Raw genomic sequence first — 24,481 nt, forward strand, 5'->3', positions numbered from 1 at the left:
TCTTTGCCCCCCGGCCCCCAGTCTCATTCTCTCATACGATTCTCGTCGCTTCCGAGGATTCAGTTTCTCGCTCTGAAGGTTCGTAATCGTACGGCATCGGAGCTCTTTCGGTTGATGATCATGATATCTTTTTTTTTGCTTTGTTGATTTTTGTATACGCGCGAGTGCTTGAGTTTTTAGATTGATTGGTGGTTTTCTTGATTGATTATTGGGGTACGGTGTTTTGGGCTTTTAGGGCCTAAATGGTTGGTACGATTTTGGTGGGTTTTTATTTTTTCTCTCCTTTTGGGGAAAAAAGATTTGGATGGAAGTGTTTCTGCTCTGTTTGATCCCTTCGGTGGACGTGTATTTGGGTGCGTGTGTGCGGGTTTTGCGATTGAATGATACGGTGTTTTTATGCAAAGGCGGAAGTGGCCGAAGAATCATTTTTTGGGGTTTTACGCCTGCAAATGTTCTTGTAGATTTTAAAATTCGTATATTTAGTCAGGAACGAACATGTGTCGCCTCGTGATTTTTTTTCATTATTTTTCAAGTCAAAATAATATTTATTCGTCAGTTCAGTTTTGCCCCCAGACTTAATCCTTGGTGCGAATCTGGGTCTTTATGCGTGCAATTTTTTTATATTTTATTTGGTACTCTCTTTGTTGAGCAAGAAATAAATTAAAATTCTCGTTGATGGAAATGATGTGATTTGTTTTGGCCGCGAGGCTCAGCTTTTTATTTGCACTTTCCCAGTTAGGTGTATCGTTAATGTTTGTGGAGTTAATTTGTTTTTGATATCAGGGAAGAAAGAAATAACAAACGCCAATCACGAACAATTTCTTTATTTGTGCTTGTATTGTGTTGTGGAAGAATATGGCTTTAAGCCAGATGCATTTACTGGCTGTAACATCAGCCAGGCTCTAGAATCTGATCGTTTATTCGTTAAAAGGATTTATTTATTCGATGTCTACATCTGCTTTTTTGGGAATTGTCTTCTAAAAATTAGATATCACTTGATACTCTGTTACTGTGATTCCGTTACATCTTTTCTTAATTCCTAAAAATATTGCTCTTCTTTTCATGTTTTGGGGTGCCGTTGCTCTAATTCAGGAGAAAAGATAGCCATGGCTTCCAAAAGGATTCAGAAAGAACTGAAGGACTTGCAGAAGGACCCTCCTACATCCTGCAGTGCTGGTTAGTCAAAAACTTATTTCCCGTGATTTGCCACTCAGTTGTATTTTTCTGAGGGTTATTTCAATGTTTTTGTCTGCTTACTTCCGTGACATTTCTTATGATGTTAAAAATTTGAATCTGGCTATTGTTTCGGTATTTACAGACTATTGTTTCAATCCATATTGGTTCGAACTTTAAATTACAATGTCAATCCTATTTGTTTCTGATCATATTTCTCTTCTTATCTTTTCATGCCCTCTGCTTTTGGCACATACTTGTACTGGCTGCGTGTACTGATTGTAATCCATTGTCAAACTTGACCTCATCACCATTTACATATTAGAGTTGAAGTTCCATGAATTGATTGACCTTATATGGAACTCAACATGACGTCATAACTTCATGCAGGGCCTGTCGGGGAAGATATGTTCCACTGGCAAGCTACCATCATGGGTCCTTCAGACAGCCCATTTGCCGGGGGAGTATTTCTTGTGACCATTCATTTCCCACCCGATTATCCATTCAAGCCACCGAAGGTAGCCTACCTTTTAATCCAATCTTTGTCCCTCTTGGACTTGTGTATGAATTTGATCATCCATAGGCAATAGCACTGCCTCACTGAAAATAACTTTGTTGTTGTTAACTTGTCCATGATTCTTAGGATGGAATTACCTGGCACAGGTACGATGTTTTTAGTTGTGAGTGATAAGAGAGATTGCCGATCATGTGCTAGAATGTGGTGCTTGTGATATTTCTACCTTCTTGAAGTGGGATTGGAAATCACATCTCTTGGGGTGACTTTGGTCCGGGTTTTCGGAAATTAATCACGATGATTTCATATTCATGATTCAAAATCCATTCTATTTGTTTGGATAATTTTGATTTAGGAAAACTTAACATCTACCATAGCTGAATCCAAGGTTTAAACTCATTCCTCAAAACAAAATCATTCCATCCTGGTTAAATCCTACATCCAAGTGTGTAGACTTTTCACAAATCAGTAACCCCAGGACATAAGAGGAGAATAGATGTTGCTCTGTCTTGGTTTCTACTTTCTTGTTTGGTTGATCAAATGCATTTTTTAAGTCCATTAAATGGTGCTACTGCCTTAATCATGTACGTCCATGGTCAAAAGTAACTCGATTAATACAACTCTTGCATATTTTTGTTTATTACACTAGCTAAGTTATTACTTTGGCCTCGCGCATCGAGTAGGTATCATTTAAAACCAAGGTTTACCATCCAAATATCAACAGCAATGGCAGTATTTGTTTGGATATTCTCAAAGAGCAGTGGAGTCCTGCTCTAACGGTTTCGAAGGTATGTGCTTTATTACTCATTATACCCATTTGTTTGGTCTACATCAGTCTCCACCTTTCATCATCCACTAAAGTGCGTGCCTTTAGTACTGTGGCAGGAATTATCATCAAGACATAACTTACCTTTTTAACAGGAAATTAATCTTGATTACTCCAATCTTCAATTTTCTTGTGCAATTAAATTTATGATATGCGTGTGAGCAAACGTAAGAAGAGAACAAATAAACAGAGAATTCGACTACACTATGCAGTCGATTGGTGTTTTTTGTGTTGAGTAAGACTGTTTTATCTGCTACCTTAATTTCTGTAGGTGCTACTCTCTATCTGCTCCTTGTTGACTGATCCAAACCCAGACGATCCTCTTGTGCCCGAGATTGCTCACATGTACAAGACCGATAGAGCCAAGTACGAGACCACTGCTCGATCTTGGACTCAGAAGTATGCTATGGGATAAAAGGTGGTTCCCCTCTCAAGTTGTGGTTGGAGCAAGTGGAAACATGTGCTGCTGCTAGTCCTAATAAAAAACTTGAAAATGGCTGTGTGACACCTTAGAATTTTATAGGGAGCATATTATATGTTGTATACTATGTCTCCTTGGTATTGATGGCCCCTCGATTGTCATTGACCTTCGGGTGTTTCTTACACGATGATAAGTTGTCATTAATAATTTGCGAACGTCTTTTTTTCTAATTGTCTAATTTTTGGCTAAAACATTTGACCACGTGTATAAATACTCGATGTGGCAGCCCTTTCAAGTATTCAAAGGTGAAATCCATTTTCTAAACTTGCCTCCGTTCGAGTTGAAAATTAAAATGGCAAAGATATATGCTAGATTTCTTTACACCGGAGATTTCCTGAACTATTTTTATTTTACAACATCCCTTCCCTTGATCATGATATGTATATACTATATATAGTGCAAAACCCATGGGGTAGGGTCGAATTTTCCAGCAGGGAGTGTTTCGTCGCCATCTTTCGAGTAATGCCTGAATCGAATGTCTCAAGCACAGGGAAAAAAAATTGGACTTTTAGATCTATTATTATCAGGGTAGCATCGAACACATTGCTAGGAGAATTCAAAATAAGTGCAACAAGGAGTTTAAAGGCTGCTACTGGTGGCAAGCATTGAACATGGTTTGCACAATGCACTATTCCCACTGATAGATTCCCACAACTGGAAATAATTTTCACAAATGACATGTAAGACATAATAAGCAACTTTGAAGACCTCTAAAAATAAGTCATTATGAATTTATTCTTAACAAAATATTTATAATCACTTATTCTTAGAGGTTACAAACACTACCTTAATAGTGGAACATTTAGGCAGTGCAATATTTAAAAATAGGTGATTATGAAATTTTACTTAATAAATTTGTGAAGAAAAAATTCATAATTATTTATATTTAGAGGTTATAAACACTACTTTAGCGTTGAGAAATTGTTAGCCACTTGAAAAGGGTAAATAAAAAGTGAATCAGAGAAGATGGACTAGTATGTATGATGGAGGATGATGCATCAAGCTTGTGACAGTATAAAGGATTATTAATAATAGCAAAATTAATAATAATACTAATTAATAAAAAGAAAAAATTTAAGAAAAATGGGGATTCCGCTAAGATCGGGGGATTGAACCCGACGTGAATCGAACACGCAACCTTCTGATCTGGAGTCAGACGCGCTACCATTGCGCCACGGATCCTAGGTGGAAGTTTAGATTCGATAAATTATATTTGAATATTAAATTAGAAGCTAGGCGACTCCAGCGTATAAATAAACTGATGACTTATTTGGTTTGTTTTTGTGGGCTCTACTAAAATACCTTGAGAAAATTAATTCATATTTTCTATAATTTTATTTGGGGGAAAATAAGATGGCATAGTGTGATTTTGTTTTTGGTGAAGTAAAAAATTGCTGGCGTAAATAATTTACATTTTTGAACTTTGGTGATGCATAGTTTGGTTAAAAGTAATGACTACAAATTGGGGAAAAATACAAATTGTATATATGTTTGTTATATTCTTTTTTGGGGGATTCCTTCCAAGAAGACGAAAACAAACAAGTTATGTGCTGAGTTTAAATATAAAAGATGCAGCGTAGAAAATTATTTATCATTAATCTATCTTATATTTAATAAATACAATGTTTGGACAAAATAGAACTAGATGCACCTGTTATGAGGTTCACGTTTATTTGTAGAAATCAATAATAATATGGAAATCAAATAAATTGTTTTTTTTTGGGATATGATAGATATATATTTAAAATTTTAATATTGTTTACGAGTATTTTTTATGAAGTTTTTAGGAACAATTCTAATCTTACTATCCCATTAACGCGGTTAACTCGCAACTTGTGGTCCTCTTATCACTTTTGAAGAAAGAAAAGGAGAGAAAAATGAGCTTCATCAATATAAAATTATACAGATTCGTAAATCTGATGGTTCTCTTCTTTAAATTAATTAACAAGGAAGCATATTAACAAAATGCAAAAGGGAAATAACAGTGAATCTTGATTAATCTTAGTGTAAAATTCTTTTTCTTTTAAATAAAATAAATGAATGCTGAGAAATGAGCTACTTTACAAAGTGAAAATTCTGTTACAGAAAAGAGCCAGGACCCAAGGTTTCATCTATATACATCTACTTCTGAGGAAATGCGGAAAACAACAGAGGAACATGTAATCAAACACCACGATTCTAAGCATCGTTCTAGGGGGAACAGGAAGGTAACAGACATTTCTAAGTGGGAATGTTGTCTACATATTTTGGCGATAACTGAAACATAACGATTCCTAATACAACCGCCAACAATACTAGCTGCATCAAGAAACATGCAGTGTACTTACAGACCCTATTCTGTAGCTTCAGTGCTTCATCAGCACTAGCTATGTCTTCGCAAAACTTTTCCAATTTCTCAGCTTCTTTGTTAAGCATAATGGCCTTCTTTTCTGTGTCTCCAAGCTTATTGAGTATCTGGCCCTGCTTTGAAGCCAGAGTTTTTTGTTCTTCTAAGATAGTTATTTGATCTACAAGTGTCAACCTCAAGTTTTGAACGGCTGTTGATATAGCTAGATATTCCACTTCAGCTTTGATTTTTTGCACGAAGAGGTCCTCAATTTCTGTTTCCACGTCTCCGTTTTCTGTCTCCAACACCTCAGATTGTGAGGCAAAGAAAAACCTATGCACACCTTCAACTGACTGTGATGGCTCAGGACTTGTTTCTCGTGGATTCTGATCATCATTTGCAAAATCCGTGGCTAAGTCCAGCGCTGGATCGTTGACTAAAACATCTTGGCTGATTTCCCGAAACTTTAGCAACTCTATATCAATATGACAACTAGTCGATGAGAAAGATGATAAATGTAAAAGGAAGACAGATTAAGTTCTTAACAAGTGAGACTTAGCTATATCTTTTGGTCTTCTAACAGCTAAAAAGTTTAAACAATTATATGATTCTAAGCACAACTATTCATAGATAAGAAAGCCAAAACAAGGAAAGGGAGAAGAGATGGACCTACCTTTTCTTAGTGCTTCTTTTACTGATTCGAGGTTAAAGATAGGTTCTTCCAGAGGATCCGGATCTGTTGACGAACCATTATTCTGGTTCCCTTCTTTAATCTCCCAAGATGAGTCATCATTGACTTGTTCAGGTGAGTAATCTTTATATCCCGCCTCACCGACTTCAAGCCTGTTGTTAACCTTCTGTTGGCTGTCCCGAGCTTCATTACCATTATCTCCATCGTAATCAATGGAACTTTCGCTTTGTATTCCATTACTTGCCGAGTACGTTCCCTGCATAAACACAAAATTGGAGCTTCGCACATCAGATTCCACGCTGGAATGAGAGTTTTCCTTCTCGATGTTGACCTTCATCCCTCCAGATTTTTTCCAGCCCACAATCCTACTTTTGCCCTGCTGAGCCTGTGGCGTTGATTCTGTAAAGTTCTTCCCACTAAAACTTCTCTCTATGATCTTATGAGGGGGAAATTCCACAACTGCCGATGTCTCGCTCCTTATCTTAGGAGAGCTAGATTCGGTTGATAAAGATTTGCCACTCCATATCTCGCCATTCTCCACATTTGTACCTGAATGACCAAGCAGATCAAAACCATCCAAACTTCTCTCGGTGGCATTCATGGATGAAACAGAATCCTGACTCTTTAGCTTTCTCTCAGAAAAAGGTTGCATCCTCTTACTTGGATTCGGACCTGAATCTGACATATCTCGTGCTACTACATTGTTTATATGAACACTATCATCCCCAACCTTGTTTGAATCCCTCTTGATCCTTCTCCACTTCCTCAATCCTTTCCCTTTCTTAGTCATTGATGAGGATGGAGACAAACTGGGTAAAATCTCCACAGGAATCAAGTTTAAAGTCCCAGACCCTCCCGTTTTCTTTCCCACTACCTCAGAGGTCTCAAAATCATTACTTTCCACCACACAAGACCCATTATTCCGAATGTCACTTGGGCTAGTAACTTCCATATTTTCAGCCGCGGAGAAGTTCATAATCCCTGCGTTATCTTCCACACATTCCACTACACAACACTCATTTACCGAATCCATCTAATGTAAAACTCACATCTAACTGATAGCCCAAATATTATTCAGATCAAGATCGAGAACAAAAAACAATCATTCCAGCGACGGGAATAATCGAATACACAGTAAAATCTCCAGAAGATAGGAATTCAACTCCGATCAGCTCCCTCGGAATTCATTTCAGTTCAAACTCAATCCAAATTTAAAATTTTTTTTTTGTCAAAAAAAATAAAAGAACGAAAAGTTACAGTTTTAATAGGATGGTACCTGAATCAACTAGTATAATGCATGAATTGACATGACGCGTACCTTAGGATTGGGCTCCATAAACCAAACGTTGAATTTATTGGGGGAAGAAGTGGAACCCTAGATGTTTGTTGGCCTGATTTGAAGATTTTAGGGCTGTAAAGTAAAATAATAAAAGCAAAAACGAAATGATTGAGAGAGAGAAACAATATCGCGTGCTGGATAATGGATAGTGGAGCCCATGACCCAACAGCTGTGAGTTGCTAATTCATCTGGGACACACATGACTCTGTCTATCTTTATTTTATTTTATTTATTTTACATGTTATCGAATCATCTTTATTTATAATTTATAATATAATTATATATATATATATATATATATTTTTGGGACAATAATTACATATTTTCATTTCTGTCTCGGACGACAGATGGTGTGTTTCTTTATACCCATTAAGAATATTATTCAAATTGCTGTAAAAAAAAAAAGAAGAATATTATTCAAACAACATACAATTACACTTTTCAATTTTCAGTTCACCAAGGTTATAATTCCACGAGTTTATTTTGTAAGTTGAATGTTTTATTCGATATAATTCATAAAAAAAATATTATTATTTATGTCAAAAATATCAATTTCATTTCACAAATAAATATAATGTAAGATCATTTCGAAAAATGTCCGTTCTTATTTTATGAGTGTTCTCTAGTCTCTAGAGACTCCAATAATAATATTAACTAGAAAAATGAAAACATAAATTCAGGCATAGTAGTATAAAAAATAGAAAAAAAAAATACTGTTGCATAAATATTTGGAAAAAAACGAAAACGAAATATGATATATATATTGAGAACGGAAGAATCCTCAGTCCTCACCACCTTACATGTATCCAATGACCAACAAATTTGCAAATCTCTAACCCGAAAATTAGCGTTGTCTGTGTAATATTAGGAGTGTTACTTCCGTTGTTTTATGCTTACACAAATGACAAAACAAAACATCTGTGTCCATCGATAATTATTTGTTTTCAAATGAAACGTTCGCAGATGAACAAAAGAATCTATTGTAAAATAGCATGTACAATGCCCGTTATCACGATCAACCCACTGACACAGAGTTGAAGATTGTAAAAACATGTGTTCCAGTTCCAGACTGAGCCTCCGGTATAGTTTCCGAAAGGGCTCCATTCCTACTGCTTCCAGTGCCGGCTCTGGAGCAGCGAATGCAGGTAGAATTTCAGACCGTGGCTCTTAGATCAGATGCAAGCATGCCAACCATTAGAGTTTTGAATTAAACTGGGCCCAAATCCGTAATAGCTTTACATCGTGTGCTGCAACACATCCAACACCGAAATCGAGTCAGAAACTCGACCAGATGCTTGAAAATCGACAACTCTTGCTGGTCAAGGAGTCAGCTCTTCAAAGAAGCCAAACTCTAGCATCCGTTTCGCTCAGTTCAGTAAAAGAGCTCAGCCCAATGACACACACAACTATGCAGCAGCAGCAAGTGATGTTAGGTGCTCGATTCGAGCTGACATATGTTTTGATGATCCAAAAACAAATATTCGACCACTGTCATAGGTGAGAAATACCAAGTGTAGCATGAAATAATCCTAAATTTGAAAGACCACTCCCTCAATTTAAGTTTCTCATATGGATTTGATGTGAAGTCCATGATTATACTGAGACATTTGCAAATCATACATACCAATCCTCTCCAATCCCCCTCACATATTTCAGCATTTACACCGAAAAACAACTCAAAACACAAGGTTTTCAAAATAATCTGTAATCAGCATGATTAACATCACCAAATTACAATCACAACAAACAGCCAATATCCTTCAATTCAAATTTCGAACTTCTGAGACACAACAATCTGCAATGTTTTCGTCCCAAAAATCACATCTTGAACCCATTACAATTACAAATATGATCAAATCACACGAAAAATGATAATCCACACTCTCACACAAAATATATATATTGCAAAACAAATACATATAGAAAATAAAATTATGTGAGTTAATTACACTGGTGGAGTGAATTGAGTTCCGCCATTGCGGGGACTGAAAGCAGTGGATTGGGAAGAGACCAATCCGTCAGAAACGGCATCGTTTTCGTCAAGAAAAAGTCCTTCAGGATTCCTCAGGACTCCATGAATGACGAAGATCAACAGCCCGACACCAATGCCAATGGAAAGGCTATTCAACGGGCCGGTGATCCAGAGGGCCGCGATGGAGACCAAAACGAGGCCCAGAATAACGGCCCAATCGTTGACGTGGTAGCCCCAGATCAACAACGGGTCTTCTCGAAAGAAGTGGAGAATCAGCCACAGGAAGAAGACGAAGCCGACGAGTATCAGCGCGATCGGCGTACCGATCAAGGACACGGCCCCGCACGCGGTGACGATGATGGCGTAATTGATGGAGAAATAGCTGGAGTTGCGGCGTAATCGATGGATGGCAGCGGAGAACGAGTGTGGGAGGTCGATGACGGCGGTGGTGGCTAGGAACTCCGGCCAAGGGCGGGCTCTGGAGAGGCAGCCGGAGAGGTTTTGCGTCGATCGGGAAATCACGGCGCCACCGGAGATCGGTATCGTAGTGTAAGAAGCGGGAGGCTCGGCGGAGGCCGGCGTGGCTGGCATCTCGGAAATTAGGGCAAGTTTGACCCAACAGCTACTTTGGTCAAACCTCTGCGAAATGCCCGACGTTCCAGTTTCTAGTCCCCCCTCCACCACTTTCCCCCAAAGTCTAAAGTCAAATTGCAGAGTGGGCTCGGAGCCTCGGAGGACTTATATTGTTCACTAGTGGGCTGTGTTTGGGCCCAAATATCGCCCGCCTCAATGGTGAACAAAACTTTGGGCCGATTGTTCACATGATACGGATGATAATAGTAACAATTGATGAAGCCTGTGTTTAATATATACTAGCCACGATGTGCATATGTTGTGTGTGTATTGTAATATTTGAATATGAGTTTATTTTATAACTTTTTAATAAGTCTTATTAGCATGATTTTTTATAATCATAAATCTTATAATAAATAATTTAAATAATCAACACTGTGTTTGTAAAAAGTAAGGATATGAGGTTATAATTTGGAGAGAGTGGCCTTCAGAAGTTTGAAAAAATGGAGATAGGAGGTTATAATTAGAGTAATCAATTTTACATTACTATTCAAATCGTTAAATTCAACACTCAATAAATTTGAGGGCTAATTTAGGATTTCTACATTTAAGACAAAAGTAGTTTTTATAAGGGGTTCACCTATTATTAAATAGTAAAGATAAATATAATGTTTGAAAGAACTTTTAGGAAGTAATTTTCAGTTTTTCCTTCACAAAATTTTAAATGTTCACATGATACGGATGATAATAGTAACAACTGATGAAGTTGCTTACAAATAAAGAAATGAACCACTAATTGCAGCCAATTTTCCAAGAAGTCTCCAACCCTAACGTTAATTATTTTAAGTTTTAATTCCATGTAAATTTTTTTTTTCCCAAATCTAATTCCTGGCCCACCAATACTAGGGTTAATTTCCTTTGTACCCTTAAACTATAGTTAATGTCCTAAGGACCACATTTTTTTATGAAATAATTATAGGTATGAATTTGCCTCAGACAGAAAGAGTTATTGACATTTAAAGCCTACCCTCCATAAAGAATGCTATGATATATAATTTATTTAAAAAATTGAACTTTACATCAGAAGATTTATTGCGATAATTAAATTTAAAAATATTAAATTTACATATTAAAATGTCAAATTTAAAATAAAATTTTGTTGAATCACATCGTCATCAAAATTTCTATATCGTGGAACTAACGAGTCTATGTTATATCAAGATTTCTCCTTCAGATGTGTTTGCATAAAATGTCCGCACTAACATATCATTTCAAAACAAAAAAATTACGACAAAAACTATAGTTCTACTTCCGATATAACACAAACTCACATATAATCCAATAATTTAATCTTTTGAAAAATCATACATGTAACTAAAAGTCAAAATTCTGCATAGCACGCGCAAGTGCGTATATAATTTGATATAATATCTCTAATTAATGCTTCCAACCATAATAATATTATAATTATGACGAATAAAATTACATGTAATCACGTATGAATTATTTTATTTTTTTTTAATAAAAAAACCATACAAATGAGAGTGCAAGTAGTCAAGTTAAGGACCAATAAGGTTTGATTGAGGTCACAATCAAAACAAGTTGCATCACTTGCACTTACTTTCAAGGTATCCTCTGGACATACCTAATTAACCACTTTTGTTCTAATAATTTATATATTAATTATCAAGTATGAACGTCATACGTTTGGATTCGATAAAATTTGATAAATCGTCAATTTTTTTACGGGCGCGATTCAGTTGGCTAGCTATTTAATTTCTTGAATGGCTTTGACAGAGAAAAAAAAAAAAAGAAAACAAAATCAGGCTATGATATAAGCTCAAAGAAACTTAAGGTGGGCAATTTAGATCAATTTCATTCAATTGTAAGCCAAATGAATTGATTAAACAGAAGATTTGATATATATTCAAAGACTGATCCTTTCATGCAATGTGTGCATATACATTTATATTTTTTATATTAATTAATTTTAATGTTATTTTTAAAACTCATATGATGAATTAAACATTCAAAAATTTTAAAAGTAATAACTATCTAATCTAAAAATTTTAAAATACAAAACAAAGATAGCGAGTGTCATTAATTTGGTAAATAAGATAAAATCTAATGACTAAAAAAAAGAGGTGATCATATAAAATAGCTAATTTGTCTAATAATTTTGGTTTTTTTTTAGAATTAAGTTAGGATATAATCGTAACTTCATCTTAAACTTCATCAATTAATTGAAAGTTGGTTAATTAAAGACTCTCTGATGTAATAATATAGTAATATATATATATATATATGTATATATATATAATAAAAGAATTTGACTCTTAGTGCCTTCATTCCTACGTTGTCACTAAATTGACTTGTGTGGTTGGGTGCAAGATATGGTGGTGGATGTCAAGTTGATCGATTGGCATGCAAAGGAGAATATAATAAATATATTAATTTATTACACGGCTTTGGGTTACGTTACGAAAAAGGTTTTCATTAATTAATAATAAAATAAATATATAGTAACGGAATTAGTACGTGAAATACCAATTTGCACTCTCCCTTCATCAGTCAATTTAACTATTTGTAGACGATAACGTATCATTAGATTAATTTTATTAATATTTTAGTTTTGAAATATGACCTGATCATGAAATTAAGCCTTTCAATTGCATATAATTTTCTTCAAATGAAAAATATATAAAGGTTTGGTAACTATATATATTGGACCTAATAATTATTAGTTCAGATAAGATTAATGCAAAATACCCACCAAACTTTTCTTTGCATTATGTGAGGGTAAAAAGAGAGGAAAATGATTGCTGATTTTATCACGACAAAAACTAGTGGAGACCAAAACGGGCATGTTGCCTGTGTTGTCTTTTTATGAATCCTTCTTTTTCTTTTTCTTTTTCTTCTTTCTTTTTTTTTTTTCCACTCCCATTTCACACACATATGCATGCATCACATCGGTAATTTACAGCAAACAACGGCTATATTTCATGCAGTATCCTTTCCTTTTCATCTCTGAACCAAAACCCTCGAATCTGATCAAATTATACTGGCATACATACTTGAAATACACACATATAAACATATGTATTAATGTATACGCAATGTGTGTATTTATCCTTGCATTAAAAGACAAAGAATCTTGTCTTCAATAATTTGGGAGGGGAATAATAAAGATGTGTTTCATGAATATATACATGATTGTTCACAGTTTCATTCATGCATGAAATAAAGGGTTTCTGTCTTTTAAAGTAATTAAATGTGTGTGACGCTGCTTCTGAATAGATTTAAACCATTTTTACGACCAAGTATTAATGTAAACTCCCTCTGAGCTGATTTTTTTTTTTTGTGGTTCTAGGACTTAAATGAGCTGATGTATGCTTGCTAGCATGAACATGCGATGAGGAAACGCGGAATGAAAAAGATGTAGGAAAGAATTAACAACCAAGTTTTTCTCAGGGTGACTAATTATTCGAAGAGTTGTTTTACATATATATAAGCCTCCAGGAAGCTTTTAGCTTCAAAACTGCTTTAAAACTACCAGACTTTTTCAGATGCTTTCTATGTAGTATAAACATGCAAAGCTATAATAAATACCAAAGTTGAAACTCATCTGCAACCATGCATACGCTGGTTCTCCTTCACTAGACTGTGTTCAGGTCGTTCCAATAAACTATTGCATGCCATTGATGTGTAAGCAGTCAACCAGATAGTAACGTGCATGCTTGAATATTGTATGTTCCAAGACACTTTCACCCCGAAGCCATGCATGTGATATGAGTAAATGGTCCTGTCAAGTAAAGCTAATCGACTATGGAAAGCCAGGAGAAAGATACAGTGAAGACCTTGGATGACCAGTAGCTGGAGACGAAGCCGTTAGAGAATTCGGATGTATTATGGCTGAACCTTCTCGCCTGATATTCCATTGAACTGAATTTGCTTTAAACATTCCCATAGAAGATGGCACTTGAATATTGGTGGGATAAAAAGCTTGAGGGCCACTACAGACAGGATATCCCCGTGTCTGAGTATTATAGAAAGCGGGATTCACATGTCTTGAGTCATGCCCAAATACCACTGGAGCAGGAATCCCAACTGGAGATCTCGCTTCCATCTTCGCCCCGCCATGTGTTGCTTTAACAGCCAGCCCAGGTTCACCTTTCGTTGATTCACTGATGACAAGTGTTTCCTTGTTTTCGGAACCAGAAAAAGATCGTATTAGCTGGTGCCCATGAGTTTGAACTTTCTCAACACCATATGTTGTGGAAGTATCTAGTCCAATACTGGATCCAAATTCAGAAGTCATATTGCTCCCGCTGGCAAACTCGTGGTGTTCCAAAGAGGATGCAAGACTTCCACCGAAACTCTTACTCGAGAGCATAAATGCTGATGGATGTGGGATTGATCCTTGAATCCTTATCTTAGCATTGTTCTCGAAACAATTTGAGGAACTTGCATCTAAATGTTGTGCCAGCATGCTGGGTTGCACACTTTCATACCTGGAAGGAACTTGAGACAAAGTTCGATGAATGGAATAGTACTCATTTGGAAACCTGACAGTTGTGACCCCATTATCAACAATGGACAGCATGCTACGATGGCTGTCTTTCGCCATACTTAAATGGGTTTGCGTCATTTGAGGAGACAATGTTTCGTCCTTGTTGACCACCATCAAGTTCTTTCCCATCAGTCTGAGTACAGGATTAGTAGTAGATGGACTGGGGGACTCGCTATCACCACATGTCGGAAACTTGGTCTCAGAATTCTGAGAGACTAGTATAGGAGCATACCCCATCTGTGAATTTGACGTACAGTTTTCAGCTCCGAGAGTTCTCACTTTCCCTGGAGGTGTTTGTGGCATCACATTAGAATTGTGAGTTGTTTCACTCAGATCGCGGCCAATATGCTTTTCAAGGGAATGAAGAGCAAGAGAAGCAGTAGTCCTTCGCCGTAAAATTTGCGGCCCTTGACAATCAAAAGAATCCTTTAGAAAAGCTCCTTCTTTCCTAGAGCAACAACACCGTTCACTGTTCTTGACTATGTGAGGATTTGTTGCATTTAACATCAGGTTGGCCCTTGGCTCATCAAGATCGGGCTCTCCTTCCAAACGGCTGGCCAGTTCAGAAAGTTTGGAACTTTCAACAACCCTATCTTCGGAGATGCTACATCGACTCTGGTCTCGAATACCATCTGAAAGCTCCGAGAAGTTTTTCGCTGTTACTAAATCAGATCTTCCAGCAGCAGATTCAGATACCATCGAGGCAGAAGAAATAGGAGAATCTGAATCCACGTCCATCAATTCATGTTTGTCTTCAGAAGATTGAATCCTGCATGTGGTTAATGATGAATTTCCTTGAAGTTCTTCTGAGCTCATACGCCCAGGACTCGGCAAAAACGAACCTGGCGGTCCAGGTATGGGTATTGGATCTACATCAACATAGTAACTTCCTCGTCCTTCATTAGCATCCATTTCATTCATCATCCTAGTATCAGAACTAGTCGTAGTTTTGACAACTTTGTCTGCATAACGCATCTCTGGTTCACCACCCAATAATAGTTCAGCTGGACAATGCTGCTTGTATGTTTCTATAAAACCTTGTGAAACACTCTTGACATTCGATGGACCAGCAAGCTCATAGAATGAAGAATCGAAAGATTTGCTGAAGGCTGTAAATGCTTCTCCGTCGGCTCTTTCAGAAATCAACTCACAGACAAATTCATCTTGAATTTCAGCCTCTTTTACAACATCTGAGACATTTGATGTACTTGCAGGAACATTGCCACCCATAAAAGAATCAATATTCTTTCTAACACCATGACTATCCAACTCAGGTGATATCTCAAAGCCCATCGGCGCCATGTCCATCTCGTCACCAGAGTTCAAGAATATCCCCTCCTTTCGAATCTTCAAAACCCTAGCTGGCTCCGTGGATGACTGAACAGAAGGTTTTTCCATTTGAGCTGCATTTACGCTCAGTTTTTCTACCTGATTATCTCGTCTACAAATTGCAGATCGTGGCACTACTGCCTCATCATCTGAGTCCGACGTGTAATGTAGCCTAGGCTTCTTGAAGTTCAAATGCCTGTTCCCTGAATTGTCCTTTGATTTGGGAACAGATGCATAAGTGGCAGACGACTTCTTCCTCAAAGATGACTTCTTGTTATGTCCAGGTGAAATTGCATGGTCCAATGGTGGTTCCCTCGGATACTCTAAATCCTTGCCTCCATACGAGAATGCATGATGGTGGGACATTCTTGAGTTGCTAAAAGAACATTCAGCATTTAAACCAGTACTGGTATTTATCCCATTTCTCTTGTTACTCCGAGAAAAGTCAAGATTTTCTGCATCACTCAGAGGGTCTGTACGGCGGTGTTGAAGTGAGGGGCTATCTTTTCTTGACTGTTTCATAATGCACTTACGCAGCGCCGGACGGTTTCTCTTACCATGATAGTCTCGAGACGTCATCACGGACAATCCAGCCCTCTTTCGAAAATAAGGCTGCTTTACGCGTTCATCGTGAGAAGTATACTGCAAGTTTTCCTTTCTTTTGCTGCTTTCAGATGGTAAAAGAGCATTTTCATCAGAGTAAACCGGAGAATTTGAGTCACTTGTTCCCTTTATGAATGAATCTCCACGTGATGAATGCCAATCTTTGACTGTCAAGTTCTTCACAGTTTTATTTGGATGCTGGTGTTCAGGCTCATGACTGATTTTTCTGAAACCAGTACGCTTTGAGCCTACTACCCACTGCTTTACCATTCCCATCTCACCAGATTTCATCTGCTCATAGGCTTTGACAGGCTGTGTTGTACATTCTTCCTCATAACCATCTTCATGAAACAGCCTCTTTTGTTGAACATTGTAAACCTATAAATAAAGCCATTTCAGGTTTTGAAAGGGTGCAAATTCTGTCATTTAAAGTATTTTATGAGGAGAAAAGATTTTATTACTTCAAGAGAGGCCTAAAGACTAACATAATTTTTCAAAATTTGAACGGAATTAATAAATTCATTAGCAGCATATAAAATTAATTAATAGTTGAACACAGCGTTTGTTTGACAGCAGATAGAAGCATTTTGTCCATCTCAAAATGTAGCAACTCTCAATACCATGTTTCTTTTAAAGAAACACATGCAACATAGACGTATACTTAGGAATTTTATTCATTGCATATGATAAAAGCAAAATTAAAGTGCATGCGGAAAGTATGTGGCGCACCTCAGTACAATGACTAGGCCCCGGAGAGGAACTAGCCTGCCCATAATGAGAATGCTTCAGTGATTTGTGTCTCTTGATAAGAACTTTTCTCTTCTTTCTTAAAGGAAATTTGCTTTCTTTATTCATTACGACGAGCTTCCTTGTTCCACAATCATCTTTAGCATTTGAATTAAACGGAAGATCACTGCACTTTGATAAACTAAGAAACTTTGCGCCTCTTGAGTCAACATATACAGCACCTTCCTCATTGCCTTCCACATCGCTATACGAATCTATCTTCTTCTTCTTCTTCTCTTTAGGACATGCCTCCAAATCCTGGGTCGAAAAAACCATGTTTGATGCCCAATTTGTTCCATTTCTTTTATCAAGATCCTCCAATGTACAGTGCAGTGCTGTTGCATAGATGTCCACCATCAATCTCGTTTTTCTTGGCTTTATTCTATGCTTACTCACTCTAGAATTTGACATCCAGTCCATTGTTGAGACCCCTGAAAGACACTGATCGATGTGGGCATTCAGAGTGGTGTTAGAGGAAGACGAAAAAGTCTTGCACACCGGGCACACTTTTGAAGCCATAGTTTCTGAATGTTCGATCGACAGCGGTTCAGCAGTTTTGCCCAACTTCACAATCAGTTTACAATTCTTCGTGGAGTTTTGAGTACTTTTTTCGACCTTTCTGGATGCCGGAGCCGAAGATTCAGCCTTTTCCACAGATGAACTCACAGCTTCTGGTTTTGAACAAGGAGCTTCTTTAATCAGTGGACCAGAATTTATGTTCGAGTAAGAAGGACGAGTGGTACATTCAAAAATTTTTCCTTCCTCAAATCCACTTGACAAGATCTTATCGCTCAATGCGGGAAGCTTCACATCAACACATTTCATGCGTGATGGGTTTCTCACAATATCAAGAGACTGAAAAGGTGGCAACACATCAGTCACGCCATGCTTAAGGCAAAGTTGCAAATTCTTCTGAGAAAATGGCCAATTATTCTTGATATCATTTCCCCGTGCACTGGAAACATAATCCCTGCAAGAAAGATAAGTGGTTTCCGTAAATAATTTAACATACAACACACATACACAAATTTATTAAATTTGTGCCATTATTTCCAGTACAGTAGAAAAACTTATCTAAAAAAGTGTATCTCCGGATACTTGTGAATGTCTCAAGAAAAATAACTCACATATCTTGGCCAAAAACCCAAAAAAAAAAAAAGGAAAAAAGAAATTTCAACAAATTTGAAGGCCCTTCAAGAAAGATCTCGAGCTCGAGCTGATCGATTTCTTACTATTCCACATACATGGGCGCATAAAATGACCAAAGAAACTTGTTTCCTAAAAATAGATAGTCAAAAATTGACTATCCAATGGAGGTCATCCAAAAGATGAGAAAATTACAACTTCATTTACACATGGAAGATCCGCTACACCAAAACCTGCTAACACACAAGGCCATTAATCCAAGATTAGAAAAAAAATCTCAAACAAAATATAAAATTCAAACAAGGTGAAGAGATAATTCTGGATCTTGAGGAAAAACAAATGATGGGATGAACCAAAATTAGACAAACTTTTTACTTGAATCAAGACAAAACAATCAAAAGTAAAAACTACTACAGATAATTAAGGTAAAGTAATTACCTTATGGAGAACTTGGGAAGTGGGTTGTTGTTATTGTTGTCATCAAGGTCTGACTTGAACAGATCTACCTCAAGCTGTTGCTGATTATTATCAGAATCCCTCTCATCAATACTAAAAATGTTACTGCTACCACTGTTCTGTTGTGAGATAGCACAAGGACATGGGAGATCTGGTGGAGGAGCTTCAGTGGATAACATCTGCTGATAGCCTTTTCTTTCTTCTTGTGCTGTGTAGCCAACAGACACAAGAATTTGATACTTCTCCTCCTCCTCCTCCTCCTAAGCAAATCCTTATCTTCTTCCACTTAGCCTTCAGCATAACAGTAGCCTAAAAGGCCTCTCTCAACAAGGTCCACCACTGCCACCGAAAAACTTAACAACTCCAGCTATTTTGCCTTTTTATTCAACTATCCCTCCTTGCGTCCTGCAAAGAACCGATCTTGCATAAGATCAAGAAGTTTGATGGCGGAAAACAGGTACTTGGGACTGCAAGTATAGTAGATTATGGACCCCTCAACAGTGTTATTTTATGTGGTCAGAGAAATAGATTTTGAAGAGTTTCAACAGATTAAGCCATCAAAGCTCTTTGAGACAGCCTGATTTAGCAAGAAAAGAACAAAATTTTGGCAGATAAAGAAAGCTACAAGCAATGATCAAACCCTCGTTAAACGTTATTTTATGTGGGCAGAACTAAGACAAAGTTCATGAATTTTGCTCAAGCTTTACAATATTGGAAACAACTAAAAGGATCCACGCAATTCAAATACTAAATCCAAGAAAGCAAAATCAAGTTGAAATGATGACCGCGGATGAAAGATGACCCAAGAAAATTTTATGCTTGTTCACATGAAATATAGCATAAAACCAGCTCGAATCAAAGTCATCCGCTGAAGATATTCTGTGATGGGAAAAAAGACTGAGAAAAAGGAAAAACTTAGGTCCCAAATCCAAATCTTTGGTCAGTCTGAGTGAACAGTAGACAAAAGACAGAAAATTTTAGAATGCACAGGGACCAGATTTGTTTTTGCTTCGGTCGCAGAGAAACTAATGGTGGAGCAAATCCCCCTCAAAGACAAACGAACCACACCAAGAATCACCGAGAACCATAGATCGCAACACATCACAACATCACAAACCTCAATCTAGCAGAAAGTTTCAAAAAAGAGCTAGAAACCCAGGTGAAAATTTATGTATCCACCTCCAACAGCCCAGAAGAAGAGAGGAAACAAAAAAAAAAAAAAAAGAAGGCCAAAAAATCTGAAAAAGATCACAAATAAAGAAAAAACCCAGCAAGAAAAAGCAAAGGGATTTCAACAAATCCCCTTCTTAAAACACAAAAAACCCGATTCACAAACGAAAGAAGGCCACCAATCCACAGACCTGTAAGCTGTTCTGGCAAGAAGAGCAAGAAATGGGGTAAAGCTATTCTCAAGAATTATAGAGTAGATAGAAAACACAACACTGAATGTGATAGCAAAGAAAAAAAAAAGAAAGAAAAGAAAGGCAAGAAAGAAGAGAGAGAAAAAGGGGGAGATATAGACTATAGAGACAGTCGCTTGTATGTATACGCCTATGAGTAAGAAGAGAAAACAGCACCACCCACTCACACATCAAAAGGGGCATCAGGTTCTTCTTCTCTCCCCCAAAAAGCAGTGAATATGCGTGAGAGAGAAAACCAAATATTCAAGAATTGTTTAATGGGGGAGTGAAAATTTTATTTGTTCAAGCCAAAAAAAAAAAAAAAAAGGTTTACTCTCCACAAACCTGTCCTATCCTACACCTACCCTACACAGTTAATTTTCTTCCCCTCCCAATTCCCATCTCCATTTCCATTTATTTATTTGCAAAGTGGGCAGTACTTGGTTTAAATTCTTGATATTTTTCATCTGCCATCCCGTATGCATGTATGTATGTATATATGTATGTTTGTATGTATGTATGTGTTGTCGGTTTTGGCCTCGTCCTTTTCGTCAAATTACAGCCACTGTAATCGTAAACGCTCCATTGCTACACGACAATAAACACACAGTCCTTTCTTTCTTTTCTAAACTACGTGATTTCGAAATTATTGGGATACTCATACTACGAGCTATTAGAGGAGTTCGTCGATAAGTTTTCAATATTTATTGCCCTGCTTTAGCTTGGTTGAGGAAAATTTGTTGTAGTTCAAATCTAAGCTTTACGGTCATTTGGCCTAGTCATGACATAGTCTAGATGCGTACCGAGTTGATCAGTCGAACTCTTGGATGTTTAGGTTATTTGATTCAATTTAAATTCATCTAAGTTCGAGTTTTATCTAAATAATATTTTCGTTAGTAACAAGCTTATTCGATGTTTTATCGAATGTTAAATTTATGATTTTAGTCTAATAAGTAAATTTAATGGATTTTTCTATATTTTCACGTGCAAAAGTATAAAATTTATGTTTAGAGCTGATCATGGAGTTACCAACGAACTTGTAGTGAGCCGAATTTTTAAAATATGATTTGTTTATTTTAACGAGCCTTATTAAACGATCTTTTATCGAATTAAAATCTGAATAACTCGTAAGTGGTTTGATTTATTTATATATCGTGTGTCTTGAGTATCGCACTTGAGATCCGTTAGCACCAACCCCCTCACCCATTGTAATGAAATCAATAAATAGAATCATGATCTTTTTACTTCAAGTTATTTTTTATTGACTCGAGCTCGAAATCTAAAAATTTGAATGAATTCTTTTAAATAACCTTTTAGGAATCAATTTGAAACAATACATTCGTAGTTATAATTGGATAATAATATGTTTAGTTGATTGATTAAATTTGAGATAAAATAATAACTTATAATTTTATATTTTATTAATAAATTTAAATATAAATGACAAAAATATATTATTTTCATATCGAAATTCTATGTTAGTTTTAACTTAATTTTAATTGAAATTCAAAAGTTGATGAGATGTTTATTTTACTTGTACAAAAATGATTTCGATAAAAAGTTATTTTTTAAATTATTTATAAATCAAACACTACTAACTCACTTCTGATTTTTTATTGTTGTTCATTTTTTGTTCATTTTTTTTTTCTAACACTATTCATTTCTGATTTGTTCTCACTCTTCATATTCTATAAGTTTAATAACTTATACAAAACAAAATATGTTGTATTTGGATAGACCAGTTTGATTTATATGAAAAGGTCTCGATTTAAAAAAATTTGAATAATAAATTTCAATACACCATTAATAGTTTGATATAAATTAGAATAATCTGATTTAAATTAGATTTGAAATTAACTTTAATTTATTATATACAAACAAATCAATAAAAATTTTGAAATCAGGACAACCTTACAAAATTTGTCCCACCGAGTCATAGTCCGTGGGACTTCGTTTGATTGATATTGGCCATTTCGGTATGTTATTTATGTGTGTGTGTGTGTGTTTTTTTTTTTTTTTTGGTGATAAATGATCATATCATCGTTTTGGAGAAATAAGGCGTTGAGCAATCTCAAACACTATATATATATTTGACCAATCTCAAACACTATATAAATATACGAAACATGATAAATTTCATGATACAATTAAGGTCTGTTTGAAGTTCCGGATTATTAATCTATTAATAATCTTATCTAGTCTCACGTTTTTTTTTGCTATATTATTTATCCATATTTTAATTATTTATATTACATCAATCAAATCGTTAAATTTAAATTATTATATTACTCTTCATAAATAATATTATTTATATTTTATTAATTATTAAAAGGATAAAATGGTAATCTACTATTTTTATATAAAATATAACCAATCAAATCAAACAAACAATAATCTATCAATCAAATCAAATTTTATATTAACTATATTTTTTATTACAATAAATTATTTACCTTTATATTATCTATCTTATCACTCACTCCAAACAGACCTTTACGATAATACCCGAAAGAATATCTAAAATCGGATACTCGTAATCATATGAAATAGATCCGATAAACATTAATAAATATCAACGGTTTAAACATTTTTTTAAAAATAATGTCCTAAAAATAACATTTTAAATCGATAAACATTAATAAATATCAACGGTTTAAATTTTTTTTAAAAAAATAATGTCCTAAAAATAACATTTTAAATCCCGAAATACACACGCACGTCAATTGGACGAATGGATGTGAAAGGATTCAGTCGGTCGTTCATTGAATGTATCATTCAATGAAATGAAATCGTATTAGTTTCTGATTTTTTTTTTCTCACATGGATGTTTCATTAATTCATACAGTTATAATTACTAGGTATCTTCTGTAAAAAAAAAATATTTGCTTAGTATGTTTTTATTTTATTTTATTTTATTGTTGGCCGAGAAATTGGTTAGAATTAGTGTTTATTAAAAGACGATTTATGTTTATACATGTTAAGTTTAAGATAAGCTATAACTTTATGTAAACGTACGATAACTGTTTGCGTAAAATATAACTATGATGTTGTATTTGATATTGTGTTCGAGGTCTTATTTTTATTTTATTTTTTCTAATTTTGTAATATGATAATATAGACAATATATTCGAGTGGAACTTTTCAAATTAATTTCTAGTAAAATTAATTTTTATAATGCAGTAATAATAGTTTTATCAATAAAATAGGAGTTGAAAATTTCTGTACAAAAATACATCAAGGCATTCTTCACGATTTAAAATCTAAGCTACGGGGGAGAATTACTCCAAAATGACTGAGATTTATTTGAAGAATAATATTTTTATTTTTAAATAGACAATTCTAATTCAAAAACATTTATCAATTCAAACGATGTAATATTTTTTTATGGTTTCTACCGTTCGACGATTAATTTAAAACTATATTAACAACCATATTTTCATTCATATTTATTTTGTAAAATCAAATTATTTAATGGAAACTTGCGAAAATTGTTGAAAAATTTAATAAATTGGTACGATCACTTTTTTTTTTTTGAGAAAATTTAAAAATGTATAGGATTGTTTTATTTTTATTTTGAATTACTTGGTAACCATGATTGATGATGGTTTGTAAAACCAAGGCCCGGGCTATCAGGGTAGTGACATGGGCCTGACGTGGTGACCGGGCTAATGGAGGTAATATATGAGCTGTTCTTCCTTAACCAAGATGATCTGCACACCAAGGAAGGGAATAAAAAGCACGTTAGTGGGGCGCCGGAGGAGTTTCCGACGGGACCACTCCGATGCTTAAGTTAGACTTAGAAATAGAGTGGGCTTTTTTTAGAGAAATGAGTATAGTTCTTTGGAAGTTTAGATGAACATACCTCTACAAATATCTGTGAGCAGGTATTTATAGGCCTTGGAGTGAGAGTGTCACTCCGCAATTCCAGGGTAGTGGCCACGATCTGGATCGTGGGTGCGGTAGTTGCCCACGTTTGCCTGTCACATACGATGAACCCGGAAAGCTCGGGTTTATGATAATCGTGGGGATCATGCCCCTAATACACGAGCCTTATCTAAGTCCTGCAGACCTGGTTTCCCGGGCTCCTGAGGCTCCTGGCTTGCCTTAATACGGCCCTGCCACTCCGGGGCATTCGTGGCCCTGCCCCCTGGCTTACCGGGGCATCACTACTCATCCCAAAAATAGTCGGGCTATAGTCTTACTCGCTGTCCTGACTTACAGTCCCGCCACCCTTGCTTTAATACAACCCTGTAATCCCTGACTCTTTATGTCCCTGCCCCCCCGGGGCATCACTAC

General features: G+C 35.9%; 4 protein-coding genes and 1 non-coding gene across 7 annotated transcripts; 1 reads left to right on the forward strand and 4 right to left on the reverse strand.

The window, feature by feature from the left end:
- The first annotated feature begins 2 nt into the window (after positions 1 to 2).
- On the forward strand, positions 3 to 3,150 carry LOC140886119 (ubiquitin-conjugating enzyme E2 5B-like). 2 transcript variants are annotated; one of them, XM_073292624.1, is made up of 5 exons: positions 3 to 78; positions 1,093 to 1,176; positions 1,564 to 1,691; positions 2,371 to 2,475; positions 2,785 to 3,150. In XM_073292624.1, exons 2-5 carry the CDS (start codon positions 1,107 to 1,109, stop codon positions 2,926 to 2,928), a joined length of 447 nt encoding a protein of 148 aa, XP_073148725.1. In that variant the 5' UTR covers positions 3 to 78; positions 1,093 to 1,106; the 3' UTR covers positions 2,929 to 3,150. The 2 variants fall into 2 exon arrangements, with proteins under 2 accessions (XP_073148725.1, XP_073148726.1); XM_073292625.1 differs by having other exon boundaries at positions 60 to 88.
- Positions 3,151 to 4,104: 954 nt separating this feature from the next.
- TRNAW-CCA (transfer RNA tryptophan (anticodon CCA)) lies at positions 4,105 to 4,176 on the reverse strand. The gene has a single exon. It is a non-coding gene; the product is annotated as a tRNA-Trp (tRNA).
- An 838-nt stretch (positions 4,177 to 5,014) lies between these two features.
- On the reverse strand, positions 5,015 to 7,486 carry LOC140890487 (WPP domain-interacting protein 2-like). The gene is made up of 2 exons (XM_073298320.1): positions 5,994 to 7,486; positions 5,015 to 5,795 (listed from the first exon to the last, which is right to left on the reverse strand). The coding sequence occupies exons 1-2, from the start codon at positions 7,042 to 7,044 to the stop codon at positions 5,215 to 5,217; spliced, it is 1,632 nt and encodes a 543-aa protein (XP_073154421.1). The 5' UTR covers positions 7,045 to 7,486; the 3' UTR covers positions 5,015 to 5,214.
- Positions 7,487 to 8,149: 663 nt separating this feature from the next.
- LOC140891935 (PRA1 family protein G2-like) lies at positions 8,150 to 10,034 on the reverse strand. Its single transcript, XM_073300636.1, has one exon. It carries the CDS (start codon positions 9,911 to 9,913, stop codon positions 9,296 to 9,298), a length of 618 nt encoding a protein of 205 aa, XP_073156737.1. The 5' UTR covers positions 9,914 to 10,034; the 3' UTR covers positions 8,150 to 9,295.
- Positions 10,035 to 13,341: 3,307 nt separating this feature from the next.
- LOC140887132 (uncharacterized) lies at positions 13,342 to 20,511 on the reverse strand. Of its 2 annotated transcripts, none has more exons than XM_073294191.1 (4): positions 20,374 to 20,511; positions 18,768 to 19,190; positions 17,127 to 18,153; positions 13,342 to 16,775 (listed from the first exon to the last, which is right to left on the reverse strand). In XM_073294191.1, exons 2-4 carry the CDS (start codon positions 18,962 to 18,964, stop codon positions 13,719 to 13,721), a joined length of 4,281 nt encoding a protein of 1,426 aa, XP_073150292.1. In that variant the 5' UTR covers positions 18,965 to 19,190; positions 20,374 to 20,511; the 3' UTR covers positions 13,342 to 13,718. The 2 variants fall into 2 exon arrangements, with proteins under 2 accessions (XP_073150292.1, XP_073150291.1); XM_073294190.1 differs by lacking the exon at positions 20,374 to 20,511 and adding an exon at positions 20,147 to 20,366.
- Positions 20,512 to 24,481: the final 3,970 nt, after the last annotated feature.

Source organism: Henckelia pumila, chromosome 3 (assembly GCF_033568475.1).
Source record: "Henckelia pumila isolate YLH828 chromosome 3, ASM3356847v2, whole genome shotgun sequence".
In the NCBI taxonomy this organism is placed as follows: domain Eukaryota; kingdom Viridiplantae; phylum Streptophyta; class Magnoliopsida; order Lamiales; family Gesneriaceae; genus Henckelia; species Henckelia pumila.